Source organism: Nycticebus coucang, chromosome 20, assembly GCF_027406575.1.
Source record: "Nycticebus coucang isolate mNycCou1 chromosome 20, mNycCou1.pri, whole genome shotgun sequence".
NCBI lineage: Eukaryota > Metazoa > Chordata > Mammalia > Primates > Lorisidae > Nycticebus > Nycticebus coucang.
Window position 1 is genome coordinate 33,001,141 of NC_069799.1, and position 21,174 is coordinate 33,022,314.

The 21,174-nt window shown below is 40.6% G+C and overlaps 1 protein-coding gene across 4 annotated transcripts in view; it reads left to right on the plus strand.

Moving 5' to 3' along the window:
* Positions 1 to 20,410, plus strand: part of LOC128572659 (zinc finger protein 729-like) — a 45,717-nt gene extending 25,307 nt beyond the window's left edge. For all 4 annotated transcript variants that reach the window (XM_053572682.1, XM_053572683.1, XM_053572684.1 and 1 more), the window contains 3 exons: positions 8,509 to 8,635; positions 9,397 to 9,492; positions 15,766 to 20,410. In XM_053572682.1, the coding sequence (XP_053428657.1) occupies positions 8,509 to 8,635; positions 9,397 to 9,492; positions 15,766 to 18,869 (3,327 nt within the window). In that variant the 3' untranslated portion in view covers positions 18,870 to 20,410. The remainder of the gene's footprint in view (positions 1 to 8,508; positions 8,636 to 9,396; positions 9,493 to 15,765) is intronic.
* The last annotated feature ends 764 nt before the right edge of the window (positions 20,411 to 21,174 follow it).

Consider the following 21,174-nt stretch of genomic DNA (forward strand, 5'->3'; position numbering starts at 1 on the left):
TACTTGACACTTGAGTGAGACATGTCTGTATTTCAGTCAACAGTGACACTCCCTGAATTTCAAACCTTGAAAAGCTTTGTTTCTTTATTTCAGCTTAAATTTTTCATTAAGTGCAATTAAGTGTAATACATCAATAGAACTGAAAGAAAAGAAAGTGTTCCTGAAAATGCAAGACAGAACTGGAGTTGAGAAAAGGAAATTAAATATGTAGTTATATTTCAGTAAAAAAGTTGGTTTTACCTCTTTTTTTTGTTTTAAGAGACAGAGTCTCAAGTTGTCACCCTGAGTACAGTGCCGTGGCATCATAGCTTACAGCAACCTCAAGCTCTTCGGCTTAAGCTACCTCTTGCCTCAGGCGCTGCCACAACACCCCGCTACTTTTTGAGACAGGTCTCGCTCTTGCTTAGGCTGGTCTTGAACTCCTGAGCTCAATCCAATTGATCCACCTACCTGGGCTTCCCAGAGTGCTAGGATTACAGGCCTGAGCCAGCACGCCCACCCCTGCTTTTACCTTTTTTTCTTTGAGTGAGTGTTGTAAGGTTTTGAGATATGTTATTGTCTGAGGGTGATTTCAGATGGAAACTCAGTTTAGCTTTGCAATGATACCCGAAGAAGAAAGAGACACAGTTTTGATTGCTTTATGATGCATAAAAATGAATATATTTCCATATGAAAGTATGGTAGATCATTTGGTGAATTGTAAATATTGACAAGACATCAGTTCCTCTTTTACACAGAGTGGAGAATCTGTGACAGTAGGTAACTTTGTTGTTTATTATTATTTTTAAATTTATATATATATTTATCTATTTTTTTTTTTTTGGAGACAGAACCTCAAGTTGTCTTGAGTATAGGGCTTTGACATCATAGCTCACAGCAACCTCCAACTCCTGGGCTGAAGTGATTCTCCTGCCTCAGCTTCCCAGGTAGCTGGGAACATAGGTCCCTGCCACAATGCCCGGCTATTTTTTGGTTGCAACTGTTATTGTTGTTTGGCGGGCCCAGGCTGGATTTGAACCCGCCAACTCAGGTGTATGTGGCTGGTGCCTTAGCTGCTTGAGCCACAGGCCCTGAGCCAACTTTTGTTCTTTGAAGGTGGAGTTTAATGCTATATCCTATGGAAGGGGACCTGCAAACTTCCAGAGATGGTCTCAAATGACTATTTACTAAATGATTTGTTTTCATTTAATAATTAAATGACATCACGATTGTCTCACGAAGTAATTTTGCTTTTCATGTTAACATAAGATTTCTTATCCAAAAATTCTGTTGGATTTCTCAAACACAACTGGGAACCCACAGGCAGGCGTGGTTGATGGAAGGTAAGGGTGATGAGATGCCCTTCTTGAAGGTGTAATTGGCATTGTTTTGGGGGGTGGTGTTTTTAGACACTGTTCAATAGAACAATTTTGAAATTACATCTTATTGTCCAATAAGATGATTTTTTTTTATTGTAAGGAAGCATTGCTTGGGGAAAAGGAACAAGTACAATTGTAAGTATTTTACAATTTCCTGCTATTATATAAGCCTCAACACTGAGTTTGCAGAATTTTGCTGGATTTCTCAAACACTTGCTGTTCTCTTTGAGTCAAGTGACTAAGACAAGATCAACCTTGGTGCTCCAAAAGATGGTCATCGAGGGCCCAGGATCCGTCTCTACAGGTTTTCAGCCTGTTCATACCAGCTATGGGAAGAACCCTTTATATGGACAAAGGCGCAGAGCTCTGGAAAGCTGGGGACTCACAGGCAGATGTGGTTGATGGAAGTGGAAGGTGATGAGATGCCCTTCCTGAGCTGTAATGGGTCTTGTTCTGGGGCTGTTTCTAGACATTGTCCAACAGAATAAATTTTAAATTCCATCTTATTGTCCAATAAAATGAATTCTTCATTACTGAAGGAAGTATTGCTTGGGGAAAGCATGAAGTATAAAATCTGCAAGCATCACACACAAGGGCTTTCTTTCATAAAGAGGCGTAAACGTGTAGAAACAAGGTGGGATATTGGGGCAGAATGGAGGGTGGAGAAATAATCTGCCAGGTCAGGACATGTTTCATCCTGCAGTCAGACAATTCTTAGGAGGGGCATAAAGAGGGGCTAGATGTTAATTCTAAGTCAGACGTAGAATTGGCCAAAGGTCAGGGGCTGAGGGGAAAAGCGTAACTTCAGCAAAATTTGATGAAGAAATATTTTGTGTTGACTGCTGAAGAAACAACTGTTCAGCTAATTGTTTATGAGCAATGAATGGGAATTTGCAGAGCCTGTGCCTTGCCTCATCATAGGTAAAATAGGTAATATCACCTAAGTCATCATGGGAAGAGTTGTTTTTTGCAGTGAGCTTCTCTTGAGAACACAGAGCATGAGGAATTTTTTTAATCAGAGCTACTTCCCAGGATGAGCTATGCTCCCCAACATCTCCCACCACTATCCTTTGTCCTATACATGTCTTCTTTCTGCCTTTTTCTTTGATTATAATTTTTTTTTCTTTTTCTTGCAGTTTTTGGCCAGGGCTGGGCTTGAACCCACCACCTCCAGCATATAGGACTGGCACCCTACTCCTTTGAGCCACAAGTGCCACCTATTTATTTTTTTCTTTTTAAGACAGAGTCTCACCCTGGTTTTTACTATTTTAAGTTGCACACAAACTTTATGGACACCCTGTATAACCAATGGTGCTGTCAGGGTTTGTTTTTTTTTTGCAGTTTTGGCCAGGGCTGGGTTTGAACCCACCAACTCCAGCATATGGGACCAGCGCCCTACTCCTTTGAGCCACAGGCACCGCCCAAGCAGAGTCAGCTGTCATGTCTTCTTCTTGAGGACTAATTACAGTGACTTAATTCATCTTTGCAATCTCTTAAATTGTCTGAGATGCACATCACATTCTGGTTTAATTGTATCATATGACAGTTCTTTCTCTGTCTACCATTGTGATGGGTTATTCTGGAGTTGGAAATGACTCTGTTTTTAATTATAAATTATTTTTACACACCATCCAGAATTACCACATATGACATGAACATAGATGATGCCCACTGAGTGTAACTCCAGAGGGAGCTTTGCATCTCAACCTTCCAGTCACAACACATAATTGTACAGCAAAGTGCATGTTGTCCCAAATCATGAAGCTACAATGTATCTTCTTGAGCAGTTATAGTACATGTTGTGACAAAAGTTGCTCCTACAGTCACCATAGAGAGAAAAAAATGGAAATTGTAGCACTATGTACTTTTATTTACAGCAACATTTTATAATACATTTACAAACTATTTTCTATGTTTGCCACCTCTTTACAAAATTTGGTAATGAGTATTTTGTAAAGGTATAGCTAGCTATGATTTTCAATTTTTCCTATGTATGGTGACTTTGGGGAGAACCTGTAGATTTTTACAAAGTACCTCTATTTCAGGCGTCCTTAAACTTTTTTTTTTTTTTTTGCAGTTTTTGGCCGGGGTCAGGTTTGAACCCACCACCTCTGGCATATGGGGCCAGTGCCTCACTCCTTTGAGCCACAGGTGCTGCCCCCGTCCTTAAACTTTTTAAACAGGGGGCCAATTCACTGTCCCCAAGACCGTTGGAGGGCTGGACTATAGTTAAATATATATGTATATGAACAAATCTCTATGCACACTGCACATATCTTATTTTGCAGTAAAAAAACAAAACAGGAACAAATACAATCACACCGCCTCATGTGTCCCATGGGCTGCAGTGTGAGGACCCCTGCGAGTGCCAGCCATTCTGTCTCTGTCTTTCAATTATCCTGATATCTTTACACCTAAAATTGATCAGAGACTATGAGGCCCGGAGATCAACCTGGAGCACAGATAAGCATTGAGTACACCTGAGAATGCCCGCATTCCCACTTTCCTGTTTCTGTAATTCTCATGAATGTACACATGGGACTACCTGCATCCCCACGTGTGCAAGAGACACTGCTGCCTTCTCTGACCTCTGGAAACTTTAAACTGCTAGAAAACTATGCCGTGCTTCAAAATTGTGATTGGTGATCTTCCTTGAACCAAAGATATGTTGGTTTTTAAAAAGTGTCGAGGCTCTGTACCTGTAACTCAGTGGCTAGGGCACCAGCCACACCGGATCTGGCAGGTTCAAACTCAGCCCAGGACTGCCAAAGAACAATGACAACTACAAACAAAAAAAGAGCCGGGCATTGTGGTAGGCGCCTGTGATCCCAGCTACTTGGAAGACTGAGGCAAGAGAATTGCTTACACTCAAGAATTTGAGGCTGGTGTGAGCTGTGACACTACGTTACTGCACTGAGTGTGACAAAGTGAGACTCTCAAAAAAAAGTGTTGAGCAGAAGTGTCTCTGTGCTGTGTTTGCTATCTCTAGGTGAGTGCCGCTGTAGTCTAGAAGTAGTAACAGCAGCAATAGGGGGATTAGTAAAGAAGCTACTTCATAGACTCACTGAAAACCTGTAATTTTTTTTTTTTTTTTTGGTAGAGTCAGAGTTTCACTTTATCATCCTCGGTAGAGTGCCGTGGCATCACACAGCTCAAGCAACCTCCAACTTCTGGGCTTAGGCGATTCTCTTGCCTCAGCCTCCCAAGTAGCTGGAACCACAGGCACCGCCCAATGCCAGGCTATTTTTTGTTGCAGTTTGCCTGGGTCCGGGTTTGAATGCACAAGCCTTGGTAAATGGGGCCAGCGCCCTACCCACTGAGCGACAGGCGCTGCCTTTTTTTTTTTTTTTTTTAGATACAGAGTCTCATTCTGTTGGCCTCAGTACCGTGCTGTGCCATCACAGCTCACAGCAACCTCCGGCTCTTGGGCTTAGGCGATTCTCTTGCTTCAGCCTCCCAAGTACCTGAAACTACAGGTGCCCGCCAGAATGCTGGGATATTTTTTGTTGCAGTTTGGCTGGGGCCGGGTTTGAACCCACCACCCTCAGCATATGGGGCCGGCACCCTACTCACTGAGCCACAGCCCCCGCCCCCAAACCTGAAAAATGTTAAGCAAACCCAAGGTTGACTGTTCATTTGTGAAAAGGTAGAGTCACAATGCAAGAGTTGGTGGATGAGAAAGCAGTTTTTTCAAGAGCAACATAAGGAGATGGCTGACTTATGTTGGAAAGACCGCCTGATGTTCCTCAGCTGACCAGAAGGTGGTGAAAGGGGAAAGGAGTGTGGGAAACTACGTGTAGGAGCTTTCTTTTCTTTTCTTTCTTTCTTTTTTTTTTTTTTTTGAGACAGTCTCCCTCTTTTTTTCTTTTTTTTTTTTATCAGTTTTTGGCTGGGGCCGGATTTGAACCCACCATCTCTGGCATTTGGGGCCAGCACCCTACTCCACTGAGCCACAGGTGCCACCCGGAGCTTTCTATGTGTGGGTCTCCATGTCTCATTGAAAAGGTTTCTAGCCATCTGGCAGTCAGCCAGACTGCCAGATGATATAGATCAAAACAGAAATGTGGGTTAACTGCTCACTATTTTTCTTGATGAGGAGTTCTGAAATCTTGGTTCTATAGTTAATGGCTCAAAATCATTCCTGAAATTCTTGTTTTTAAATTCTGTTTTGGAGACAGAATCTGAATTTGTCATCCTCCGTAGGTTGCCATGGCATCATAGCTCATAGCAACCTCAAGCTCCTGGGCTCAAGCCATCCTCTTGCCTCAACCTTTGAATGAGCTGGGGACTCCAGGTGTGAGCCATGGGGCCAGGCTTCTTCTTGAAATTCTTAAACAAGGACTTAAACAAGTACTGTTAATAAAATGTGATTATTTGCTTGAAGATAGAGTAACTGCTGCTGTTGCAGAATCACATACTCAGAATGGGCATAATGTGAAAAAACTTATATGCATATTAAAGCCTGAGAGGTGATGCTTAGCTAAATGTTTCTCATCCCAGGCTTCCAGTTAAGATTTCATGGCCAGTTTGAAGAAGTAGCATTTTGCCTGCCCACTCATTCTATTAGTCTGGGTTGTGTCATCAGTGTGGTTTTAATTAAGTGTCCCGATGTGATGCTAAGGTTAGGGCAGTATCAAGCATGAGGGTTTCCATATATATTTAAGACAGCTGAGTTTATTTATTTATGTATTTTTTCAGAAAGAGGTTACAGGTCACATATTCTCATTTGCATAGCAGAAATTGCTGGCAAGGGAGGGCACTGGAGGCCAAGAAATAAGAAATGCACACTTTGGTCTTTATGTGGAATCTCCTTCTTCCTGACTTTCTCTGTGATAAAGAACAAGGAAGGGTGAATTTTTTTCTGTACTTAGTGGTCTCTCTGGCTGTGGATGTGGTAGCAGGTGAAGGGGTTGCGCTGATGCCTCTGTTGCAGAAAGGTGAGGCCCAACAGAGAGAAAGAGCATGTTTATAAGAGGAAGGGCTTTATTCACCAGCCGGTAGCTTACGGCATAGAATTCCAAATGGCTGCGCTCCCCAACTGCCTTGGTCTTTCCCTTTTTATTGACAGTCAAAAAGTTCCACCCCACAGGTACCCTTCTCATTGGCCAGTTTGAATCAAGCGGGAGATGCTATTCCAGCCCCTCCAGAACTACAAGATTTCACGGAACTTGGAAATTTCAAAGTTCCAGGAAGTTAAGTTTACAAATTCCCAAGAGCTTAGTCACCATGGAGAGGACCCTGCAGATGTATCCTTGTGGTCTCCTTGAGAAGATCTGTTCTTCCAGACCTCACCCTTCTCAGTTATCTTCTCTCGCCTTTAAAGCCGAGATAAACCCCATAAATAGATTATCAAGATCCAGGTGGAATGTATCCAGATAATCTCATGTGAGAAGGAAATCTAGGGAAGGAGGAGGAGGAAATGATTGCTTCTCAGGTAAATGTGTCCAAGGTCCAGGGCTGTGCCCACTTTTTCTCCTGCAATATCATGTTCTTAGAATTTGCAAGCCTTTACTTCTCTACTTGTGATGTTCCTGCCTAATGAGTTTGTTTCAAATACTCTTTTAACTATTTCTTATTGCCAAGAGCAATAAGAGTATGTGATTCTGCAACAGCAGCGGTTATTCTATCTTCAATTGCCAAGAGGTCTGAGAAATCCTTCTCCCCTACCTATACAGCAGAGTCTTCTCTCCATTCTGTCCATCAAGGCTTCCCAGGTGCCCTGCAAAATTCCCAGTGTAAATTCATGTTCTGCAAAAATAAAAATGTGTTCTGCAATACTGCAAATGTTCCTTTTGTGCCTTTTGAAAATGGAACAATGTGGATACTCAAGGTTCTCCATTGTGTATGAGGTCGGATCCTTGGATATTAGCAGAGAAGGAGAATATGTTTTGTTTAGCTTCCATGTGGAAGCTCCATCAGTTCTACATAGAATGAGATGAAGCACGTGCACTTTTACAGAAGACGGCATTAACTGCCTAAAGTAACTCAATGTTCTGAAAAACAGAATCATTCGAAAAATGCTTTCTAGAATGCTTAGAAAGACATGTTTAAAGACACGGTTAGAGATTAGAAAACAATCCAGATATCTATAACTCGAACTTTGCTAAAAGTGTTTTTTTTTAAACTAGCTTTTATCAGATTATGATGTACTTTTTCTTGCCAGTACTGTCACAGCAGTGATGCGTTTGCGTTTGTGAATCAGCACCTGATACTTATTTGTCCTGTTACGGTTGAGGTTAACTTTATTCACTCAGTTATGGTGCTCTTTGACACATATTCCATTGTAGAGTTCAGTATATCTTCTATATTATTTATTTATTTATTTATTTATTTATTTATTTATTTATTTATTTTTGTAGAGACAGGGTCTCACTGTACCGCCCTCCGGTAGTGTGCCGTGGCGTCACATGGCTCACAGCAACCTCTAACTCTTGGGCTTATGTGATTCTCTTGCCTCAGCCTCCCGAGCATATCTTCTATATTATTAATAAGTACTTTGGGGAGATTTATCAACTAATGTGCACAAACCAAAACATCTATTGATGTGCCTCTTTCTTTTTAGATTCTCTTTCGTACCTTGCTTTGGAAAGTAAAGGTTGTCATCTTTGTTTACTGGTTCAGAAATCAACTGGGGAAATCCAGAAATCCAGTTCATTGTATGTTTCACATAATATTATGCTGGAATAAAAGCATTAGCATTTTTGTTGAGCTTGTTGAAAATTTAAAAATGGAATCTTCACCACATATCTTGAGAACAGAAATTTGCATTTTATCAAGATCTCCAGTTCTTTCTTGTTCATGTTAAAATTTTAGAGGTTCCATTTCACTCACCATGACTTTTTCATGTAAAAAACATACACAACTTATACTGTATCTTGTAAACAAGGCAGAAAGATACACATCCCAGCATATTTCTACTCTTGTCAACCAACAGTGTCTAGGGTCTACACTCGTTTTGTGCATGTTGTGCCCTCCACTTTCTTCATTTAGAGAACACATGAGGAAATTTATCTCTTCGATTTCTTCTATACTCCCCTTATTACATAATTCCAGTCACTCATATAAGTCAGCAACAGTTCTCTTGGCTCATTCAATTAAAAGTGAAGTTTAAACTCCGCTTGGCTTCTTGGTAAATATGTTTGTTTTTCAGGGAATGTTCACATTCAAGGACGTGTCTATAGAGTTCTCTATGGATGAGTGGGCCTGCCTGGACCCTACTCAGCACACTTTGTATCGGGACGTCATGTTGGAAAACTACAGACACCTGGTCTTCCTAGGTGAGGATAACTGAAATACACAGTTCCTGGTCTACACTAAGCAATTCATATTCTCTCTTTGTAGAAGGTTTTTATATAGTTTCTTGAACTGCATGTGTATCAGATTCTTGTTTCTAAGGAAAACTTAAGGATATCTTGGTATAGAAGAGAAAATTCTGGAGATGCTTTATTTTGGCATTAATCTTACTCTTTTTTGAGATGATTTATATCCTTCACTAGATTAATGGTAATTTCAGAAATTTAGCGGCATAGATTTTTACTCATACCTTTAAGTCTAATTTCTAGCACCAAATTGTATTTTAATAGTACTGGGTAGTGGAATTAAGAATCATCCAACTTTGGGCAGCACCTGTGGCTCAGTGAGTAGGGTGCCAGCCCCATATTCCAAGAGTGGTGGGTTCAAACCCAGCCCTAGCCAAACTGCAAGAAAAAAAAATAGTCGGGCATTGTGGGTGGTGCCTATAGTCCCAGCTACTCAGGAGGCTGAGGCAACAGAATCGCCTGAGCCCAGGAGTTGGAGGTTGCTGTGACTTGTAACGTCATGGCACTCTACCGAGGGTGATAAAGTGAGACTCTTGTCTCTAAAAAAAAAAAAAAAAAAAATCATCCAACTTTAAATACATTTTAAAGATTATCAAATTTCTGTAAGGACAATTATTTCAGGATCTTCTAAAATGTTCTTTTCTCTGCTTTAGCAAATTAATAGATTGCCAATTGGAGAATCCACATAAGAGTCATGTTTCTTTTTTCTAATAAAACAGGTCTTGCTGTCTCTAAGCCAGACCTCATCACCTGTCTGGAGCAAAGCAAAGAACCCTGGATGGTGAAGACTCACCAGACAGTAGTCAAGCACCCAGGTAGGTTGGAGTGAATGATGCAGATAACCCTGGTCAGAGATCCAAAGTTGAAGGCGGAAACCACACAATGCAATGTGATTAGGGAAGCTCAGCTTAATTGTAAATGATTTCTGAGAAGCCTGGGTTTCTTTCTCTTGTTCTTACATGAGGTCATCTCTGTTCTTTTTTTTTTTTTTCTTTTCTGTTTTTTTTGTAGAGACAGAGTCTCACTTTACGGCCTTCGGTAGAGTGCCATGATGTCACAGGACTCACAGCAACCTCTAGCTCTTGGGCTTCCGCGATTCTCCTGCCTCAGCCTCCCGAGCAGCTGGGACTACAGGCGCCCGCCACAATGCCCGGTTATTTTTTGTTTGCAGTTCAGCCGGGGCTGGGTTTGAACCCGCCACCCATGGTATATGGGGCCGGCACCCTACTCACTGAGCCACAGGCGACACCCTCTGTTCTTGTTTTCATTATTTTTTTTTATTTTTATTTCCTTATTGACACAGAGTCTCACTCTCTTGCCTCACACTAGAGTGCCATGGCATCAGCCTTGCACAGAGCAACCTCAAACTACTGGGTTCAAGTGATTTTTCTGTCTCAGCTTCCAAATAGCCTGGACTACAGGTTTCTCCACAATTCCTGACTAATATTTATTCTATTTTTTTTTTAAGTAGAGAAGGGGTCTCATACTTGCTCAGGCTGGTCTTGAACTTCTGAAGTGAAGCAATCCCATCTTGGCTTCTGATACTGCTAGGTTTTGTTTGTTTTTTTTTTTTGCAGTTTTTGGCCAGGGCCAGGTTTGAACCTCCACCTCCCATATATGAGGCTGGCACACTACTTCTTTGAGCCATAGGGGCCACCCCAGTGCTAGGTTTACAGTTGTGAGCCAGTAGGCCTGTTTTAGGTTTTAATTTCCAGAAGGACTTACTTTTCAGTGATATCCCTTCTAGGTTACAGTGAGAATGAAACAACTTTCTATGGCTTACAAGTGACTGCTAGAGGTGACTGCTCTTCCATTCCTTTTAACGACATAAAATATTTGTGTATTTTTAACTATATCTGTGAAATATTCTTTTCTTTTTGAGACAGTCTCATTATGTTGCCCTCAGTAGAGTGCTCTGGTGTCATAGCTCACAGCAAGCTCCAACTCCTGGGCTCAAGTGATCCTCTTGCCTTAGCCTCAGGAGTAGCTGGGACTACAGGTGCCCACCACACTGCCCTGCTAGTTTTTTTGTTTGTTTGTTTTGTTTTTTTTGAGACAGAGCCTCAAGCTGTCGCCCTGGGAACAGTGCCATGGTGTCACAGCTCACAGCAGCCTCCACTCCTGGGCTAAAGTGATTCTCCTGCCTCTGCCTCCCAAGTACCTGGGGCCAGGTGCCCACCACAATGCCGAGCTATTTTTTGGTTGCAACGGTCATTGTTGTTTGGTGGTCGGCCTAGATTTGAACCGGCCAGGTCAGGTGTATGTGGCTGGTGCCTTAGCTGCTTGAGCCACAGGCGCCGAGCCCCCTGCTAGGTTTTTATAGAGATGGCATCTAGCTCTTGCTTAGGCTTGATTCAAACTCCTGAGATCAGGGAATCCACCCTCCTTGGCTTCCTAGAGTGCTGGGATTACAGATGTGAGCCACCATGCCTGGCCCTTGAAAAAATAAACTTTTTTTAAGCTGGTAAAATTTACAAATATTTTAATTACATACACCATATTTTTTTTTTAAAACAAAACATATACATATTAAAAAGAACCAGCTTCAGATTTTTTTCAAATTTGCTTTTAGGTATAGGTGAAAAAAAGCAGATAAACTATCGATTTCTTACTGTCCAACTCCCATGAAATATTCGAACTAATATTCCTATAAGAAGATAAGCAATGAGGCACACCTGAAAGGTTTTTTTTTGGCTAGGCACCTGTGGCTCAAGCAGCTAAGGCGCCAGCCACCTACACCTGAGCTGGTGGGTTCCAATCTAGCCCCGGCCCGCCAAAGAGCAATGAAGGCTGCAACCAAAAATTAGCTGGGCATTGTGGCGGGTGCCTGTAGTCTGAGCTACTTCAGGGGTGGAGGCAGGAGAATCGCTTGAGCCCAGAAGTTGGAGGTTGCTATGAGCTGTGATGCCAGAGCACTCTACCCAGAGTGACAAGCTTGAGGCTCTGTCTGAAAAAAAAAAAAAATTTTTTTTTAAATATTCTTTAGTCTGGTTGTGGTGACTCACACCTGTAATCCTAGCTCTATGGGACCCAAGGCGGATGACTGCATGAGCTCAGGAGTGTGAGACCTGCCTAAACAAGAGACCCCATCTCTATGAAAAATTGAAAAATTACCGAGGCATTGTAGTGGTTGCCTGTTGTCCCACCTACTAGGGGCTTGAGAAGCTTGAAAGTTGCTTGAACTCAGGAGTTTGAGGTCACTGGGAATTAAACTGATGCTATGACACTTTAGCCTGGGCAACAGAACAACTTTGGGTATGAAAAAAAGGTAGTTTCTTTAGCATCATATTCAAAGTAGGTGAGTGAAGTAGTGATAGTAGTATTTGGTTCAGAAATGCCAGAAACACCACAAATAGTTGTTGTAGGTTTTCTGCTTTATACTTTTTTTCTTTTTTGGAGACAGAGCCTCAAGCTGTGGCCCTGGGTAGAGTGTTGTGGCATCACAGCTCACAGCAACCTCCAACTCCTAGGCTCAAGCCATTCTCGTGCCTCTGCCTCCCAAGTGGCTGGGACTATAGGTGCCTCCCACAATGCCCAGCTGTTTTTTGGTTGCAGCCGTCATTGTTGTTTGGCAGGTCCAGGCTGGATTCCAACCCGCCAGCTCTGGTGTGTGTGGCTGGCGCCTTACCCACTTGAGCCACAGGCAGTGAGCCTGCTTTATACTTTTTTATGCCATGAAGGTTTCAAATAAGATTCTACAGAAATGAATACTCAGTAATTTTATGAGAACACTAAGAAATCTCCTCAAATGAAGGAAAATGCTTATTTTACATAGTTTGACTTATCATATTTTACAAAGTTTGTATTTTTAAATGTAAGGCCTTTGATTGCTTCTAATGCGTGAATTAAACCTTTTCTGTTTTTGTAATGCTAGCAACATATTAATGGCATGGTAAAAATTATCTTTACTATATTTTTTTTTTTTTAGAGACAGAGTCTCACTTTATCACTCATAGTAGAGTGCTGTAGTGTCACAGCTCACAGCAACCTCCAGCTCTTGGGCTTATCCTCAGCCTCCCAAATAGCTGGGACTATAGGTGCCCACAAGAATGCTGGGCTATTTTTTTGTTTGCAGTTTTTGGCCGGGGCTGGGTTTGAACCTGCCACCTCTGGCATATGGGGCCGGCCCCCTACTCCTTTGAGCCACAGGCGACGCCCTTTTTGTTGCAGTTTGGCCGGGTCTGGTTTGAACTCGTCACCCTCAGCATATGGGGCAAGCGCCCTACTCACTGAGCCGTAGGTACTGGCCTTTCTTTACTATTTTTAACGCCTGTAATCCCAGCACTGTGGGAGACTGAAGTGGGAGTGTTGCTTGAGCTCAGGAGTTAGAGGCTTCTCTGAGCTAGAGTGAGACCCTGACTCATGAAAAAAATGGAAAAACCCAACCAGCCACCTGGAATCCCAGCGTCTTTAGAGGCGGAGGCAGTGGGATGCCCACAGCCCAAGACTGAGATTGTAGTGAGCTAGAATGCCATTACACACTGCTCAAGGCAAATGGTAGAACTCTGTCTCAACAACAATAAAAAAATTATCTTTGCTATTTTTAAATGTTTACTTATTTACATTTTCTGATAAGTACCTCATTTCAAAAATATTCAGTATATTTGTTCTCTTTCAATAAAATGTATTATTTCATTTACCATAATATTAAGATTTATCTTTATTACAGATGTTAGAAGATTTCCTGATTTTTAGAAGCTTAATAATACTCTATCATTTTTATAGTCTAAATTATATTTCTCCATTCATTTATTGAGGCAGATGTGGATTTCTTTTTCCTAATGAATTATGTGAATAAAGCTGCAGTCAATATGTGTGCAAATAGCTCTTTATTTGACCATGTATGTGAGGGTTGTGTATCTGTTCTATATTTTATTTATTATGTATTTTATATATATGCAGAATAATAAAAATGAATTATAGGTTTCTAACAAATATGCCCTTGTAGTATTATTTAATATTGTTTCTCTTTTGAGGCAATTTTGACTTAAAGTATATTATATGAAATAAGACAAGTTTTGCCTCAGAATATATTGAGCCCTGGCTGAATGCAGGGGCATATATCTATAACATGAGGTATCTGAGATTAGAGGATATCTTTTTTTTTTTTGTTCGAAAGGTTTTTATTGGAGAGGGAGGGATGCTGCAGAGCAGCACCAAGGAGGAGAGAAAAGGAGAGGGGGGGGAGAAAAGAGAGAGAGAGAGGAAATGCGATGGGGAGGAGAGAGGAGAGACAGAGAGGAGGAGAGAGGAGGGGAAAGAGAGCAATGAGAGGATATCTTGAGCTCAAGAGTTGGAGACCAGCCCAAGCAAGAGCAACACCCAGTCTTACTAAAAGTGGAAGATAAAATTGCTGGAATCATTGTAGGCACCTGTAGTCCCAGCTACTCAGAGGCTGATTCAGGAGCATTGCCTGAACTCAGGAGTTTCAGGTTTCTGTGAGCTAGGCTGTTGCCATGTCACTCTAGCCTGGGCAAAAGTGTGAGACTTTGTTTCAACAGGTGTGTGTATGTACACATGGAGACACACACACACATACGTACATATACATGTCTCCTTAATATAATCTCCCTTGTTCTCATAATACTAATACTTGAATTAAATATATTTCTGTCCTATACTTTTTTTATTCCATTTGTTGTCCTTACATGTAAGATGAGTATCATTTAGATATTATATAGTTCTATCTTGACTTATTTTTTATTTTATTTTTTTTGGCCGGGGCTGGGTTTGAACCCGCCAGCTCCGGCATATGGGACCGGCGCCCTACTCCTTGAGCCACAGGCACCGCCCCTATCTTGACTTTTTATTTATTTATTTTTGAGGCAGAGCCTCAAGCTGTTGCCCTGGGTAGAGTGATGTGGCATCACAGCTTACAGCAACCTCCAAATGCTGGGTTCAAGCAATTCTCCTGCCTCCACCTCCCAAGTAGCTGGGACTACAGGCGCCCGCCACAACACCCAGCTATTTTTTGGTTGCAGACATCATTCTTGTTTGGCAGGCTTGGGCTGGATTTCAACCCACTAGCTCAGGTGTATGTGGCTGGCACCTTAGCCGCTCAAGCCACAGGCACCAAGCCAACTACATATTTTTTAAATCACTATCTTTTTTTAATGTCTGTCATTTGATTATGAAGTTTAGTCCATGAATACCGTGAATACATACATAAATTTTTTTTTTTTTTTCAGTTTTTGGCCAGGGCTGGGTTTGAATCCGCCACATCCAGCATATGGGGCCTGTGCCCTACTCTTTTGAGCCACAGGTGCTGCCCCATAATTTTTTTTTCTTTGAGACAGAGTCTCAACCTGTCTCCCTGGGTAGAGTGCCGTGGCATCATAGCTCACAGCAAGCTCCAACTCTTGGGCTCAAGCAGTCTTCTTGCCTCAGTTTCTCTATTTTTTGTAGACGAGGGTCTCAATCTTGCTCAGGCTGGTCTCAAACTTGGGAGCTAAAGCAGTCCACCCACCCTAGCTGCTGAGCTATAGGAACCGAGCCAGGCTCTTATGATTATGATTATTTACAACTTATTTCCCTTTTCATTTTATTTATTTATGTATTTATTTATTTGAGACTGAGTTTCTTTTATTCTGGGTAGAGTACTATGTTGTCATAGCTGATAGCATTCTCAACCTTCTGGGGTCAAGAAATCTTCCTGTCTCAGACTCATGAGTTGCTGAGACTACAGCCATGTGCAACCATGACCAACTAAATTTTCTATTTGTGGTAGAAAGGGATCTCACTTTTGTTCAGGTTGATCTGAAACACCTGTGGTCAAGTAACCCATTCACTGCAGTTTTTCAGAGTTCTAGGATTACAAACATGAGGCAATGTGCACAACCTCTATGTTATCTCTACAAGTTGTGCTCACGTGCTGTGCTGCAAATTCCTACCTGGTTTTAGAATTTCCCAAAATGCAGTGTATATATGCAGCCTTTATTTATCTTTAACATAATTAGTGCCTATGTTCTGTATTATGCCATCCGCCTAAGGTTCTTGACATGACTTTGCAAATACAATGTGTTGTATATATTTACTCAGTTGTGATAAAAAGTCTGTGGCTAAAATTTTATTGTTTAAATTTTTTTCAGATGTATCTAATCATTCCACCCAAGACCATTTCCAAGAGCTGGGCACAAATATATTATACCCAGAGATAACACTGAGAAGATATCAAAGCTGTGGCCTGGAGAATTTAAACTTAACAAAAGACTGGGAAAGTGTTTATGAATGTACTCAGCAGAAAGTATGTTACAGTGGATGTGACCAATGTTTAACAGCTAGCTATGGCAAAGTCTGCCAATGTAGTAAATATACGAGAGTCTTTAGACATTTGTCAAATCTAAATAGACATAAGATGATATATACCACAGAGAAAACTTTTCAGTATAAAAAGTATGGGAAAGCCTATAACCACTGCTCACACATTACTAAATGTAAGATAATGCATACTGGAGAAAAACAGTACAAATGTAAAGAAGGTGGCAAAGTCTTTAAATTTTGCTCAAGCCTATCTAACCATAAGAAACTCCACCCTGGGGAGAAACTGTATAAGTTTAAAAATTATGGGGAATGTCTTAGGCACAGATCAAAATATTATAACCATAAGAATATTAATACTGGAAGAAAAGCCTACAACTATAAAGAATGTGATGAACTTACCAATCAGTACTCACATCTTTCTGGACATGAAAGAATTTATTCTGGAGAGAAACCCTACAAATGTCAAGAATGTGGTAAAGCCTTTAACCGGCACTCAAACCTTTCTGTACATCAAAGAATTCATTCTGGAGAAAAGTCCTACAAATGTGAAGAATGTGGCAAAGCCTTTAAGCAGTACCCAAGTCTTTCTCAACATAAAAGAATTCATTGTGGAGAGAAACCCTACAAATGTCAAGAATGTGGCAAAGCCTTTAAGTGGTACTCAATCCTTTCTGTACATCAAAGAATTCATTCTGGAGAGAAACCCTACAAATGTCAAGAATGTGGCAAAGCCTTTAACCGGTACTCAAACCTTTCTGTACATCAAAGAAGTCACTCGGGAGAAAAACCTTACAAATGTGAAGAATGTGGCAAAGCCTTTAAGCAGTACCCAAATCTTTCTAAACATAAAAGAATTCATTCTCGAGAGAAATCCTACAAATGTCAAGAATGTGGCAAAGCCTTTAACCGGCACTCAAACCTTTCTGTACATCAAAGAAGTCACTCGGGAGAAAAACCTTACAAATGTGAAGAATGTGGCAAAGCCTTTAACCGGCACTCAAACCTTTCTGTACATCAAAGAATTCACTCGGGAGAAAAATCCTACAAATGTGAAGAATGTGGCAAAGCTTTTAAGCAGTACTCAAGTCTTTGTAGACATAAAGGAATTCATTCTGGAGAGAAACCCTACAAATGTCAAGAATGTGGCAAAGCCTTTAACCAGCACTCAAACCTTTCTGTACATCAAAGAAGTCACTCGGGAGAAAAACCTTACAAATGTGAAGAATGTGGCAAAGCCTTTAAGCAGTACCCAAGTCTTTCTAGACATAAAAGAATTCATTCTGGAGAGAAACCCTACAAATGTCAAGAATGTGGCAAAGCCTTTAATTATAATTCAAACCTTACTAAACATCAAATAATTCATTCTGGAGAGAAACCCTACAAATGTCAAGAATGTGGCAAAGCCTTTAATAATAATTCAACCCTTACTACACATCAAAGAATTCATTCTGGGGAGAAACCCTACAAATGTCAAGAATGTGGCAAAGCCTTTAATGATCATTCAACCCTTACTAAACATCAAAGAATTCATTCTGGGGAGAAACCCTACAAATGTCAAGAATGTGGCAAAGCCTTTAATGATAATTCAAACCTTACTAAACATCAAAGTATTCATTCTGGGGAGAAACCCTACAAATGTGAAGAATGTGGCAAAGCCTTTACTCTGCGTTCATCCCTTTCTGTACATAGAAGAATTCATTCTGGAGAGAAACCCTACAAATGTGAAGAATGTGGAAAAGCCTTTATCTGTTACTCAAAACTTTCTGTACATAGAAGAATTCATTCTGGAGAGAAACCCTACAAATGTGAAGAATGTGGAAAGGCCTTTATCTGTTACTCAAAACTTTCTGTACATAGAAGAATTCATTCTGGAGAGAAACCCTACAAATGTGAAGAATGTGGCAAAGCCTTTAAACAGCACTCAGAAATTTCTGCACATCGAAGAATTCATTCGGGAGAAAAACCCTACAAATGTGAAGAATGTGGCAAAGCCTTTAAGCAGTACACAGGTCTTTCTACACATAAAAGAATTCATTCTGGAGAGAAACCCTACAAATGTGAAGAATGTGGCAAAGCCTTTAACGGGCACTCATACCTTTCTGTGCACCAAAGAATTCATTCTGGAGAGAAACCTTACAAATGTGAAGAATGTGGCAAAGCCTTTAAGCAGTACCAAAGTCTTTCTCAACATAAAAGAATTCATTCTGGAGAGAAACCCTACAAATGTGAAGAATGTGGCAAAGCCTTTATCTGTTACTCAAAACTTTCTGTACATAGAAGAATTCATTCTGGAGAGAAACCCTACAAATGTGAAGAATGTGGCAAAGCCTTTAACCAGCACTCACACCTTTCTGTGCACCAAAGAATTCATTCTGGAGAGAAACCTTACAAATGTGAAGAATGTGGCAAAGCCTTTAAGCAGTACCAAAGTCTTTCTCGACATAAAAGAATTCATTCTGGAGAGAAACCCTACAAATGTGAAGAATGTGGCAAAGCCTTTACTCTGCGTTCATCCCTTTCTGTACATAGAAGAATTCATTCTGGAGAGAAACCTTACAAATGTGAAGAATGTGGCAAAGCCTTTAAGCAGTACCCAAGTCTTTCTCAACATAAAAGAATTCATTCTGGAGAGAAACCCTACAAATGTGAAGAATGTGGCAAAGCCTTTACTCTGCGTTCATCCCTTTCTGTACATAGAAGAATTCATTCTGGAGAGAAACCCTACAAATGTGAAGAATGTGGAAAAGCCTTTAACTGGTACTCAACACTTTCTATACATAGAAGAATTCATTCTGGAGAGAAACCCTACAAATGTCAAAAATGTGGCAAAGCCTTTAACCAGAACTCACACCTTTCTGTGCACCAAAGAATTCATTCTGGAGAGAAACCCTACAAAGTCAAGAATGTGGTAAAACCTTTAATTAGTGTGTAACCTTTCTAAAATACAAGAATTCATTCAAGGGAGAAACCTTATAAATATGAACACTGTGGCAAACCCTTTATTCACATTCAAACCTCACTGTACATAAAATAAATCATACTTGACAGAAACCCTACAAATATGAAGAATGTGGAAGTATCCTTACCTGGTGTTCATGGCTTGCTAAGGATAAAAGAATTCACAATGAAGAGAAATTCTACAAATGTGAACAGTGTGGTAATGCCTTTTACTGGAGCTCAAACCTTACAACACATAAGAAAATTCAGATTGGAAAGAAATTTTACAAATGTGAATGATGTGGCAAAAATTTTCAGTGGTCTTCAGCCCTTAGTAAAACATAAGAGAAATCATAGCAGAGAAAAACGGTAACATTATGAAGATGTTATGCCAGTAGTGACAGTTTTTTTACATAATAGAATTCTTTTTGTTTTTTGTGACAGTGGCTTACTATGTCACCGTCAGTAGAGTGTTGTGACATCACAGCTCACAGCAACCTCCAGCTCTTGGGCTTAGGCAACTCTCCTGCCTCAGCTTCCCAAGTAGCTGGGACCACAGGCACTGGCCACAATGCCTGGCTATTTTTTGTCACAGTTTGGCCAGGGCCGGGTTCAAACCCGCCACCTTCAGTATATGGGGCTGGCACCCTACCCACTGAGCCACAAGCACTACCCCACAAAAAAATTATTGAATAAAAACTGTACAAATGTGAAGAACTTAACAAGTGTTTAACTTGTCCTCAAACCATTCTATATATGAAAACTTTATATAACAGAGAAAAATCCCTACAAATTTGAAGTGTCAAATCCTATAATCTCACACATTTCAGTACCTAACAGAATTCCTAGCAAAATTCTATATATGTGAAGAGTGAGAAAATGTTTTTAAATATTCCTCACACTTTTCTAATCATAATTCATATGGAAGAAATACTCTAGAAATCTCAATCATGTCTCAAGGCCTTAAAATTTTGTTTATACTGTTCAATAGGTCTAAGGAGAGACAAGGGGAAATGATAAATGTTACTGGGAATTTTTTTGTCCTTAACAAGAGAAACACATTAACTAGGGGGGCCTTCCATGGAAAAAACGTTGGCATTTGAAGAAAGCTTCCAAAACCTGATGTTTTCCCTACAAAAAATGGGCCTCAGAGGTAGAGAGGCGACAATGTGGAGATATGAACAAGGCCACAAAAAGGGATCTTTGAAGCAGGTATACAATTAAGGTGATGGCAGCTGCAAGTGACCTATTTTCTATAGTATAATAAAATTCACACCACTTCTATCACACTTTACAAATAAAACGACAACATGTGGATATGGATTATAGGGAGCGAAATGGGAGGACTCTCCATTCTGGAAGATTTTTCCCTTTCCAGGAAAAATCATGAATATTTTACCCCCATACCACTTAACATAGAATTGGAAAATCTCTATAAAGGGGAAAAATCTTACTAAACCCAAGGTCTTCTCTACATGAAAATGTAGTGTCTTCCTTCTCTAGAGTGTCCTTTAATAAACTGACCTTTTGTTTATTTATTTATTTATTTATTGGGGGGACTGGTTCTTTATTTCAAAAATACATATATCAGTATTCAGTATCCAAGCAGTTGCACTACTGGTTTTTTCTTTGTCCCCATTGGCCCCAAAGACACCACATGAAAGGAGAGTACATTTTAAGCCAATAAGCTGCAGAATGTACACCTAATAGGCCTCCCTCAGAGAAACCTCACCAAAAAGCGGGGATTGGGCAGGGAAAGAAACTTTAAAAGGTTTTCAGTACACTGCCAGCTCAAAGTAGAGAGCTCTCACAGCCAGTTGCGGGGGCCAGGGTGCCCCAAACCAAACGAAGCAAGGTTTCAAATAATATAAAATTGTTAGAATCTTGTACATAAGCCATTCAAGATTTCTCCAGCACAGACTGTTGCAAAGTACAAGGAGATGGCACTTTTTGACATAGCAGCTTCAGACCCAGAAAGGGTAATGAGATGAGTTTCATATAACTAAATGAGTGGCAAAAACAATTTTCTTTAAGAAGGCAGGACAGCAATTATGTGGTCCACTCAACATAAGGAGCACATGATCCATTCTCTAAGTCCTTGGCAAGGGGGTAGAGACAGGATAAAAATCTGGTCTCAGAGGTCTTACCATCTTAATTTGGTCACTTCTAACGAAAAAAATAAAAGTTGTCCAAAGATATCTTAAAGCTGAAAACCTCACAGCATGTTTTTGTTGTTTGGCTAACTCCTCCTGGGATCATCTTGCTGGTTTGGCTGGTACTTTGAGAAGTGAGGTTGTCCA